The 13,030-nt window shown below is 36.1% G+C and overlaps 1 protein-coding gene across 4 annotated transcripts in view; it reads left to right on the top strand.

Annotated features, from left to right (window-relative positions):
• The window catches only part of GRM5 (glutamate metabotropic receptor 5), a 282,787-nt gene that overhangs the window by 120,972 nt on the left and 148,785 nt on the right, over positions 1-13,030 (top strand). For all 4 annotated transcript variants that reach the window (XM_035329190.1, XM_035329208.1, XM_035329196.1 and 1 more), the window contains one exon: positions 12,399-12,648. In XM_035329190.1, coding sequence (XP_035185081.1) covers positions 12,399-12,648 — 250 coding nt within the window. The remainder of the gene's footprint in view (positions 1-12,398; positions 12,649-13,030) is intronic.

Genomic DNA, 13,030 nt, shown 5'->3' on the forward strand with positions numbered 1-13,030 from the left:
TATATGCAAATATATATATAATATATATATATGCAAATATATATATATAATATTATATATATATATTTCACAAAGTCTAAGCTAGCAATTAAAAAGCAAGAAAAAAATCAGAAACATGCCTTTACTATGTTTACTTTTTCATATCTCATTGCAAAATTGCCTTGTTTTCTTTCTGCTTTCTCTGTTTCATTGTGGTTGGTTTCATTCATGAAACATTTCTCTGTTTCATTGTGGAAAGGATGGTCACCATCCTTTCACCCCATACAGGATATTTTTTAGACTAAGTGTTGTAGTTTAACCCAGCCAGCAGCTAAGCACTACACAGCTGTTTACTTGTTCTCCCCACTCCCTCTCTGGGATAGAGGACAGAATCAGAAAAAAAATAAAAATGAAAGTTTGTGGGTTGACATAAAGACAGTTTATTAGGATGGAAAAGAAAGGAAAATAATAATAATAATAATGATAAAAGTACTAATAATAATACTCTGTACAAAGCAAGTGATGCACAATGCAATTTCTCACCACATGCTGACTGATTCCTCGACTATCCCCAAGCAGCCCTCCCCCCATATTAATTGTTCAGCAAGACAAAAGATGGTTTGGAATACTCCTTTAGCCAGTTGGGGTCAACTGGCCTGATCCCGTCCCCTCCCAGCTCCTGCTGCACCCCTAGTCTGCCTGCTGGCAGGCCAGAGCGAGAATCTGAAAAATCCTTGGCTTAGTGTAAGCACTGCACTGTAACAATTAAAACATCAGCATGGTATCAACATTGTTTTCATCCTAAATCCCAAACACAGCAACATACCAGCTACTGGGAAGAAAATTAACTCTATCCTAGCCAAAATCAAGACACTAAGTATGCTGTGGTGAACCTCTTTCTTTACCCAAATACCTAGCCAAGTATCTTTAGAAACCTTTGCAATATTTCTGTATCCTGACTGTCATCCCCAGTGTTCAATATCATTTAGAACTTTAATTAACATTGTTTATTCCCTTTTCAGATCATTAATGAAGAAGCTAAACATGATAGATGACAGTGTTTAACATATCACGAGACCATCATTTTCTCTGCACTTGAGCATCTCACAGTCAAAAAAAGTGTCAAGGCCTCTGATCATTTCACCATTTGCTTTTCGGTCAAAAGGCTTCTATTTTGTCTCATTGCAGGAAACCCCAGCATTCCAGAATAACTCTCTCTCTATATATAATATGTATAATTTCCATTGGACAAAATTTTCCTGTAAACATTTTGGTAACAGTTTTCCCTCCAGCACCTAAGCAGACAACGGCAGTATGTAACAGTAGTGCCCAAAGAACATTTCCTTTCATATCAATGACATCCTTGAAATCATGCCAACTAAAGGGTACTTCATAGAGAAATATAATCAAATAAGCAGAGACTGATCTTCCTGAATGTTCTGAACGTTCATTAGACTGCTATGCCAAGTGCCAATACCGATTCTGCAAATATTAAAACTCGCAATGTAATAGTCAAATAGACTATAGGATCAGTTCCACTTTGCTCCATCACTGACACCACCATAGGCATTTAGGTTAAAGAAAATCATAGAATCCTAGAATCACAGAATCATCATAGAATCATAGGATCATAGAGTCATAGAATGGTTTGGGTTGGAAGGGACCTTAAAGGTCATCTATCTACTTCTAAATCAACCAGCCTTATAAACAGGTATGAGTGTGTGAAGCCAGGAGAACATCTGTGAGTATCAAATGTGCTTGCCACAAATCTATCCAAAAAAAGTCTTAGTTTCCATATGCACTAAGATTTTATAACAACACAGCTCTAGCTCTTGGCTGAATTGCTAGATATACCTATTAAAACCACTGTTGCAGCTAATCCATAAAGAATAAAAAATAAAAGAGTATTCATAGATTTATTGGGTGGCTTCAGTTGGAAAGGACCTTAAAGGTCATCTAGTTCCAACTTGCCTGCCATGGACATGGACACTTCCCACTAGACCAGGTTGCCCAAAGCCCCTTCCAACCTGGCCTTGAGCATTTCCAAGGATAGGGCATCCATAGCTTCTCTGGGCAACCTGTTCCACTATTTAACCATCTTCATAGTAAAGAATTTTTTACTCATATCTCATCTAAGTTTACCCTCTGGTAGTTTAAAACCATTACCCCTTGTCCTATCACTACACTTTCCTATAAGGAGTACCTTGCCATCTTCCTTGTAGGCCCCCCTTTAAGTACTGGAAGGCCATGATAGCATCTCCCTGGAGCTTTCCACTTTCCAGGCTGAACAACACCAACTGTCAATCTGTCTTCATCAGAGAGGTGCTCTAGACTTCTGATCATTTTTGTGGCCCTCCTCTTGACCCACTCCATGTCTTTCTTATGTTGGGGGCCCCAGTGCTGTACACAGTACTCCAGGAGGGGTCTCAGAAGAGTGGAGTAGAGGGGGAGAATCACCTCCATTGACCTGCTGACTGCATTTATTTTGATACAGTCAAAATATGTTTGACTCTGTGTTTGGCTTTCTGGACTGCAAGCACATGTTGATGGCTGATGTCAAGCTTTTTCTTCACTAAAATCCTTCATTGCAGGGCTGTTTTCTATCCATTTATCATTCAGTCTTTACTAATGTTTGGGATTTCTCCAAAATATGTGCAAGGCCTTACACTTGTCCTAGCTGAACTTCATGAAGTTCTCATGCGCCCAACTCTCAAGATTGTCAGGGCCGCCCTGGATGGCATCCTTTCCCTCCAACATGTCAACAGTACTACTTGGTGGCACTGTTCATGTCACCAATGAAGGTACAAGTGTCAGTCCCAATATGGACTTGAGAGATTACTTGTCACTGGATTTGAGTTCTTGACCACAACTCTTTAGATGTGGACATCCAGACAATCCTTATCCACTGAATAGTCCATCCATCAAATCTGTATATTTCCAATTTAGAGACAAGAATGTTGTGTGGGACTGTATTAAAATTTTTACATAAATCAAGGTGATGTCAAGATGGCAGTAGTTGCTCATGCTTTGTCCATCAATTCTGTCACTCTCTAGTGGAAGGATACCAAGTTAGTACTTGGTATGACATGGTGTGTCATTTTTAAGCCATGTTGTTCTTTATGAATCATTTGTATGCCCCAAGAACCTTTATATTATCCCCTTCAAAATCTTTTGACAAGCACTCCTGGGAAATGCAAACAGTCACAGATCTGCCTTCCAGTCACCACTGTAAGTATTCATGGATTCCTGATAGACATGATTGCTCTGAGAGTTTAGAATGGGACAGTCAATCTGCTCTTGTCCCAGATGAACATGCTGAATATGAATGGTTGCACAAGCCGTTGCAGTGAAATTTAGGTCTTAGGAATAGCTTTGCCATCATTTACAGTTAATGCAGGAAATGTGTTATTATTAAAACAGATGTTATACAAAGTGACTTGCTGTAATAAATATGATGTAGTTATTGATATAACTAAGCAAATGTGAGCTTTTATGAGTGTCCTGGTTTCAGTTGAGATAATTTTCCTAATAGTGGTATGATGCTCTGTTTTGGATTTAGGAGAAAATTATGTTGATAACACATCAGTGTTTTAGTGGTTGCAGAGCAGTGCTTACACAGAGACAAGGACTTTTCAGCTTCTCATGCTGTCCTGCCTGAGAGGTACCTGGGGGTGCAAAAGGAGCTGGGAGGAAACACCGCCAGGAGCTGACCCAGAGTAGCCAAAGGGATATCTCGTACCCTGTGGTGTCATGCTGAAAAATAAACTGGGGACAGTTGGCCTGGGGTACAGTTGCTGCTCCAGGACTGGTTGGGCATTGGTCAGCATGTGGTGAGCAATTGCATTATGCATAATTTGTTTTGCACATTATTTATTATTAGGAACAATTATTGTTATTACTATATTATAATAAATAATTATTGTTATTAATATTATTTTTACTGTATGTTCCTTTTATTCCATATTAAACTCTTTATCTCAGTCCATGAGTTTTACCTTTTTCTGATTCTCTCTCCCAACCCACTGAGCAGGGAGTGAGCAAAGGGCTGTGTGGTGTTTCGCTGCCTGCCAGGTTAAACCACAACAATGACAGAAAATCATCAGGATTCATTCAGTCTGTTCAATGTAAATATGTGACACTTATTACTATATTTATGTAATTTTCTCTCAGTCTACGATATGATTATTCTCACAGCACCACCACTGATAAGAATATGTGTTTACCTCCATTGAGAATGAGTATGAGAAGATAGGGCAGAAAAAAGGGCACTTAAACATACAAAAGATGTTATTGAAGGTCTTCAAAGTCTATCTAATCCCCAAATTATGCTTCCTTTTGCTGGGTGACTTCTAGTAGTGCTCATCTACTGCAGCAGCAGAATATAGCATTGAATGTATTTCAGAAAAAAAAAAAAAAAAAAAACAGTTACAAACCGTAGATGAATATCTGATATTATGTAAAAGTATGCTCCAAGTTGTGAACTTAGGTAACTGGGATGTTGTTCACTTGTAGAAAGGGCCAGGAATAGTTAACTGTCTAAGCCTGAACTGGGTATAGGTCCAAATATCAGAATCCCAGCTAGGCTCATTCCTTGAGAATTCACTATGCCCACAATGAAGGATGCAGGATCATACACCAAAGCCCCCCCCCCCCCCCCCCCTCCTTTCTGACATAGTATTTATCTCCTGAAAGGAACGATGTCCAGTCTAATACCATCGGTTTCTCATGTCTTCATTTCCATCTGAAAACCAAATAAAAAATGAAGAGTATAATCCTAAAACAATACTGCAAATGAAAGAACAGACAGCATATCCCTGGAGTCCACTACAAACTGTGCTTTCATTAATGATTTCATTTTGAAATGAAATGATGAAATGATATGGGAAATATCTAAGGGAAATGTTTTAGACTCAGATGGATAGAAAGAGCTTTTTCACAAACAAAACACATAAAATTATTAATCTCTTTTGTCTGAAAACAAAGAGAGCAGTCAGAGATGGCAACAACACATTTCTACAAAAGCTGTCAAGCTTAAATTTTTTTATCAGACATTGTTGGAAGTGGACTTCCAACGTCTGTCAGTGGCCAAGGCCACAAAGCTACAGGTGTACCAGTTAGCAGGGTGGATCAAAGGTGCTCAGACTAAAGAAAAGTCTTTGGTCTGAAGTGTTCAATCTGAACACAAAAGATTGTTCCAGACAGTTAACAGAGGCATTTAAAATAAGCCTTTATTTTAAAGTTATGAAATGATAATTTAAAAATAAATAGAAGTGAGCTTCATCAAACTGTGGAAGCAAGTCATACACAATTTCCTCGAGGCATGAACATATTATATATAGCCAAAATGTATAGACAAAAGAAGATGAGAAAGAGGAGAAAAACTTTGGTATCAAACTGATTCTTCTCAGCTCTCTTAGGTAAGAAGGTAATAAACAGATATATTTAATTTAATTCAGTATGATTAGGTTTTCTGCATATTGCACTGTTCACTAGACTGGTTTAAAAAGCTTTCAATGAAAACATCCAGTCAGAAAATACCTAATAGCTAAAACTAACAAAACTCAAAGGGTTCATTAATTTCTTTAAATATTTGAATGGAATTTATTTTTAAACATGAAAATATTTCAGTTAAAGACATTTGAAATAAAAAATAAGCTCTTTTCTTAATTCAGAATGCACATGTTTTATGTTATGTTACAGAAAGTGAAAGGAGGTTTATAGTAAAATGATAAAATGGTCAATACCTAAATTAAATATTATGAGATCATTTAAACAAATTACTTCAATCAGATTTAATTGAATCTTAAGAGGATTAGAAGCAGGGCTTTTTGGTTGGCCAATATTTTTAAGATTATGAAAACATTTATTTTTCCCAGATGTAAAAATATAAAAAATTCATAGCTGTTCACAGAAAAGAAAATTAGGTTTATAGCCATTATGATGTCATGGTAACTAATGCTTCTTTATATTGACAACACTTGAATTATGTCTTCAACTATAAAGCCACCAGCTGTACAAGGTGCCCTTATTTTTCTGAGTTTTATGAACATTGGGCAATAGACAACCTGTTCAAAAAGCTGTCAGTTTGAATATAAAGGATGACTATCCAAATAAATTGATATATCAGTTTTCCATGATCATATGTATAGCTAAGGACAGAGTCCTAAATGCAGTCATCGTTATTTTCATGTCTCTTCTAAGGCCTTAGCAGTTAGATCATACACTCCGAATCACTTTGCAATTGTCTGTGCTTAAGGAAGACACTTACAGCAAGATTAATGACAGAATAGTTTTTGTTTGTTTGTTTGTTTGTTTGTTTGTTTGTTTTTCTTCAATAAATCACTGAGGGAATTTTTGCCCCATGAAACATGTTTTCTAGTTCTCTGATACCTCTTCAAAGCCAGTCAACATTAGATGGTTACTCTGTTTGTGTAGTCATGTCTTTGCAGAAACCTTCCATTGACATGATTGCTTGATCCTGCATGGGACGCAACAGATAGACCTTCTTCACACCTCTCCTGACAAAGACCAGAACCTCACAAGACAACTAATCTCATCAATGAAAACTAATAGTATATAACAGCAGAAATTTTCATCAAGAAGTCTTCCATCTTGTTTGCATACCGTGCTGTGCCACAGTTCTGTAGTGGCCCCATACAGAAACTTCATAATGATTCTTCAACATTTGGCTCCAAGTGAAGCATAACACTGGAGGCACAAGCTGGTATCATGCTGATGAAAGCATAGTGTGACTTGTTCGCAACATTTGGCTACTGGCATTACAACAGTCCAGTCTCAGAGTGATTATTAAAAAACTGGTTGGAGATAGTTAAGTGGAATATATTTTGAGGAAATATCCTCCTTTAGGATGTTTTAATGGACTGTTATCAAGATGAACTTTTTAGAATTTGTTTTGTTTTACACATATATACTTAAAATAGAAACTGAAATTCCCATTTTAAAAAATTCCTTTTTTTTTTTTTTTTTTCCTTTAACAGGTCTTTTTTCTTTTTCCTTTAACACACATGAACAACTTCAGAATTTCAGACATTTGATTTGATTTCATTTGGTTTGTACTCTTTACAAATAAATCATGAGCTTCCCATCAAACAATTCAGTTCCTGCTCCTGCAGACATAAGTGTGCCTTTCACCATGCTTGTGGTTGCTCTAGTTGCTCAAGGGATTTGGTATTATGCCTTTATTTTTATATGTGACAAAAGTTTAGAAGGCTCATACATTCACAACAGATAAATGTAGACAATATTGACTAGATACAAGTAGTAGTAGATAGGTGTTGTTTTTCTGTGATGCTTAATTTTAGTTATAACAGTCAAAGAGTCTTCAACATCTCCTTTTAAGAAATACTTCTATCCATTCCTTTTCTTGAAGGAAGATCATTTTGATAATCAGCCAACACATTGCCTTTCATAAATACCTTCAATTACTCCCACAAATATTTTCAGAATTATACCTACTTAGATTTTTTTAGGTATTTCTGGCAAAGTTCATCCAGTTAATGCCAATAAAAGCTAGTAAAAAATGAAGCTCTGTATCCTCATATTGCTTGCAAGATATCTACTGAGAATTTTAACTTGAATTGGCTTCTTTTCTGTGGCTCAGATACAGCATAGAATATTGCTTTGTGTTTTGCTCTTTGTCTATAAAAATAATAGTAGCACTTCTGTTAAATATGTTCTGATGTTAAATATTAACATCAAATTAAATATGTTAAATATGTTAAATATGTTCTGAGATAGGTAAGGTTATTACAAGCTAAATTAATGGTATAATGCATTTCTTTAATTTTACTTGAACCTCCTTTTCTTTTACTTTCTGATTTTTTGCAGTGCGCTTCCTGAAGCAATTGTACATCCTAAATATCTCCTAAAGGCTGTTTCTCGTCCATGTTCACTAAAACTCTCTTATAAGCAAAAATAAATAAATAAATAAAAATATGATAGCAATATACATGTCCAAGTAATGATTACAAGCAAAACAAACAAACAAACAAACAAACAAACAAGCAAAAAAGCCTTCCCATACTCCAAATGAATGTGTGAAAACCCAAAAATCCCTGGGCAGAAGAAAATGTAGTTCATTATTCCATTTGGCTGTAGGGATGTTTTAATCCTATATCAGTAACTTTTAGTGTTATAAAGCACATCAGTGTACTCTGTTTATTATTTTTAGTTCAAAAACCTTGCTGTTTTGGTGTGTTATGCAGATAAGATCTTAACGGTTTCTGATCAGGTAGTTTAACTGGCTCAATTGCTGGGCAGGAGGAGCAGCAAGAGCAACCTGCAGTTTGCCTGACCTTTTTCTATCAGATTGAAGTATTATTATGTACTGTACTATATTAAGCCTCATCTGGAAAAAAAAAAAAAAAAAAAAAAAAAAAGCACAATCTGTTCTTTTTAAGCTTCTTAATAGTTTTTCGAATTAATTCATTGGATGTGGAACTAACAGATTGCTATAGTTAAACTGTAGGTGGGTATGCACTTGCCTGAGTTTGGAACAAAGTTCCAACCCTGAAGCAGGGATAAGCATTACAGATGATGATGTAATCAATATGAATTTCTGTTTGTTTTGCTTGTTTGTTTTAAACATACAGAGAAAAATTGGAGCATCTTTTGAACTGGGATTAGGGTCAGACATTCAGGTAGGCAACATGCAGGATTCAGACTGGTATTTAAAAGATTGTTGCCACAAGTATAGAACATATTTCAACAGTCAGCAGCTCTGATTATGCCACCAACAGACAAGCTTTATAGAGGAGGTGAACATCCAGTTAAAAAAAAAAAAAAAAAAAGAAATTCTACCTCTTCCAGCAGAACAAGTCACAATATGGAGATGCAACTTCCCAAACACTGAAATGGAGATGGAACTTGGTGGGGCAGGAGGAACTGAGGATAAATTGACCATATTTCAGTTCCAGCCTGTGTTGCTTGTGGAATTTCTTTTGTTGAACTGAGACTAGCCCAGTAGAAGTAAATCAATCCCTCCCTTCTCCCTAATTTTTCCTTAGGAATTTTCATTAAGATTTAGAAGTAGAAACAAAATAGCTACACGGCTAGATTTCCAGCATGTAAGCAGCTTTTGTCACAAAGGACTCATAGAAGATATTACACTGGTTCCAGCACAGGGCTTCTGAATTAATTTTCACTTGGAAGTGAAACTAAAATATTCTTCTCAGAGTACAAATCCTCACCTTGTCCAGGCATATGTGCAAGCCCCAAAGTCCCTATATCTTTCTCTTTGAGTCATAGAAATGTCCGATGACTGTGAAATTCACTGTCAGTGGAAATTTGTTCTTCCTGGGCCAATTTTGGCAATGTGACAGTTTTCTAGTATGGAAATGCCACAGTTCATAAATGAAATAGCTATGAGAAACACAATTCCATACAGAAAGTGTGAAGATGCACTCATACTGTGAACCTCAGATCTCATCTTTAAAGAAATTAGATAATGCAACTTCCCCAGATTCCCCGTCCCTGTGCTGCTACGTGTATGCTTTCATGCACATATAGGTTTTCCACAAAAAGATTGCTCAGAGGAAATTCATCCTAATGTGTGTTGCAAAGAAATTTAGCAGAAAGGGAGGATTTTTTTCATCAAGGATTGTTCATTATCCCCACACTATAGCTCAAATTAAATATACATACCTCATCATATCTCTTGCACAACAGGGGAATTCTCTATGAATAATTAACTAAGTAGAGTTTAATCAGTAATGATCATGACAAGATCTCCACTGGTGTATTTGTACGAGCATCTTGAAGCAAAGCTTCTTTCTGTTTTCATCAACTCTCCCCTGAGCTCATGTTATGCGGACGTAGTTTTCCCAGCTGGAGAACCTTGTCACATTCAGATTTAGAGTGCCAAGATATTTTTTTTCCAAATGTTAAGGATGTAACACTTTGTTAAGTGGCCTTGGTAGTTTAGTAAATTTCCTCTCATTTTTTTGGTGACGCATTGCTTTTTGAAGTTTCACTAAACCACCTTGTCTTGATACATGATGAGACAACAGCATTTGTGCTGCAGCAACCTTTACTTGATTGGAAACGAGTTAAAGCACTTCGTGTTCACTGAAAGACCTACTACTTTTTCAGGACTGTAATTAAGCCTGTTCTCAGCTTTATAGTAAGCCTCAGCTTTATAGCAAGCCTCAGGGTAATACTTTTGTGCATTTATAACACTCTCAAACAAAGAATTCAGTATCTGGAACATTGAAGAGATCTATTTCTGTAAGTCAATTAGATTTAACCAGGAATTTTCCACTGACAGTTTCCTGACAGAAAAATGAAATCTTCAAAATTTCAATTTCTTTGTGATATACCGTAGATATTTTTTTCTTTTTTCTCTCTCAAACTTCCAAGTTCTATGGTAAAACTTGATATTGACTTTTTTACTTTTTTTTTTTTTTTATTTTCTCCTGTTAGGAAAAGTGAAACAAAACTTTTTTTTTTTTAATTTATTTATTACTAATATTTATTTTTTATTTTTTATTTATATCCAGACTGACAAAAAAAAAGAGACTGACTTTAAGGAAAGAAGTGCATTTCCTGCCATACTGCCTAATTTACTTTAGATGGCCTCAGGGCCTGCTGGAAGTTTTATGTGACTGACCCCCATTTTTCCTTCAGACTGACTTCTGGGGCTATAATAAGTCTTTCATTAGGCACCATGTTTCTAACCTGTAGCTGAACTCCTTCGGCATCTCATGGCAATCATTTGATGATGATCTATCACAGGAAATATTTGCCCTATGAGTATGACACATGGGGAAGCACAGCAACTCCCAGGGACCACAGCTACAAATAAATTTAAAACTTCTATGACATTTTGCTCAGGCACAATTTGCATAGTAATGGATTCTTCATCAGACCTAGATACAGCAGGGAGAAAAATAAAAATTGGTGCACATTAGATAAGGAGACCTGCATTCAAGTTCCCATTCTGGTTGGGGGTACCATTTGGAAATTTCAAATTCTCAGTGATTCATTTCTGATATGAAATGAAGGTAGTGATACTTCCTTTCTTATATCCTGTCTCTTTTGGCTATTCAGATACTAAGATCTTTAAACTGGAGACTGTCTTTCATGTTCATGTACAGTCTGGTAGCTAATGCAGCCTGTAAACTCTGGCAGTTGAGAAATAGGGGTGATTTCCTAGGCAGGGCGGGTGAGTGTTTGGTGGCTCCAATGTCCAAAGTCACAAAACCAAATGAGGGCAGAGACAGCCCAAATCCTGTAGTCTGATTCTAAGTACCTCACTTATTTTTTTCACTATCAGTACTCTTATATACTCATAACACAGCTGGCAAAGAAATCTTTTTGTCGTTACAGATTTTATTATTTGCAAACCAACAGAAGTGAGTGAAGGATCAACAGTTCCTTGCAAATCCTTTAACACTCTCAGTCTTATTCATTTATTGACTGTGTTTCTGTGGAATATTACTTGGAAGTTAAGGCAATATTTTGGAGAAGAGAGAGTTCCTTCACCCAAATCCTTCTGATTTAAATTAGACAAGAAACAGACTTAGAAAGGTAGATGGAGGAACACAAGGAACCAGAAAGACAGTCCTGGTTAATATGGTTGTCAGTGGGAACACTACACCCACTGTTTAATCGCTGTGACTATTCTACAATTTCAAATGAAGAATTTTTCTATGGTGAGATAGAATAAAAAACAACAGACATATCTATCTCCTGGTATTTATTACCAGCTTATCCTATAGGAAAACAGCTTGAAAGAAAATATGAAGAATTTTCTGTTGGTTTTGTTGTCATTTAATCAATATATATATATATATTTAGTTCATCTGTAAACCTGTGATCTCTGTAATATTAGTCCTCAATTTTGCCTCTCATTTTCCTGAGTCATCAGAAAAACTTTATTCACAGGATAGCTATTACCTTTCAGTGTAATTTAAATGTTGTTGCTGTTCAGATTGCACTATGAACAGTCATGATGTTATTAGCAATTGTTTTGTTTTTGTTTATAGTCAAAATATTACACCAAAGAATATATCCTAAAGATTTATTTCCTTTTTTGTGTAGGGGGGGTATTCAGTCAACTTAAGAGAATCAGAAGGCAACATGCAATTTATACAGATTTTGCCGTAGACATTTTGGAACAGATTCTTACAGGTGTTGAGGTACTTAACAGTCTTTGATTTCAAAATAGAAGCAGGCTGCTAAACAGAAGTGAGGTTTCTAGGAAACTTTGTTGATCTTGACTTGAAAAATGGATTAATAAATTAAAGTGTTCATTTTTTATTATTATTATTATTTTAAAGATAGCTACACTGATCTCTGTGCAGATATGTTATGTACTTTTTAAAATATTAGCTGTTTCCAAAGCAAAAAAAGCCTCTGCAGATTTTAATATGTGCATACATGTCTCTGTTTGCATTTAGGAAACTATGGTGAAAGTGGAATGGAGGCTTTCAAAGATATGGCAGCCAAGGAAGGGATCTGCATTGCACATTCCTACAAGATCTATAGCAATGCTGGCGAACAGAGCTTTGACAAGTTGCTGCGAAAGCTCCGAAGCCACCTGCCCAAGGCAAGAGTGGTTGCCTGCTTCTGCGAAGGCATGACTGTGAGAGGGCTTTTAATGGCTATGAGGCGCCTGGGACTCGCTGGAGAATTTTTGCTGCTGGGCAGGTGAGTAATGCTAGGCAATTATAGCCAGTCTTTTCAGAGCAGGGCAAAATAAAAGACAGTCCAGTCAAGCATATGTAAAGCCCGCACTCCCGTTCTCTCCTAGAGATATGGATATCTAAAAGATAGAAAGTAACATCAGCCATGTCATAGTGGTACATATTGTACAAAGACATATATCATTGTCATGACATGTCATGCAAACACAATATTGGCCAGACCTATTAAAAGAATTGATTTGATCAAAACATTTGATTTGTATCATCCATTGCATTCACAGCAGTTTAAAATGCATAATGTATATATACAGCTTGAAGCTAAGCCTTGTTCATGTAACATAAGAATTAAGAATTAAGAATTAAGAATTAAGAATTAAGAATTAAGA

This window comes from Oxyura jamaicensis, chromosome 1 (assembly GCF_011077185.1).
Source record: "Oxyura jamaicensis isolate SHBP4307 breed ruddy duck chromosome 1, BPBGC_Ojam_1.0, whole genome shotgun sequence".
Classification (NCBI taxonomy): Eukaryota; Metazoa; Chordata; class Aves; order Anseriformes; family Anatidae; genus Oxyura; species Oxyura jamaicensis.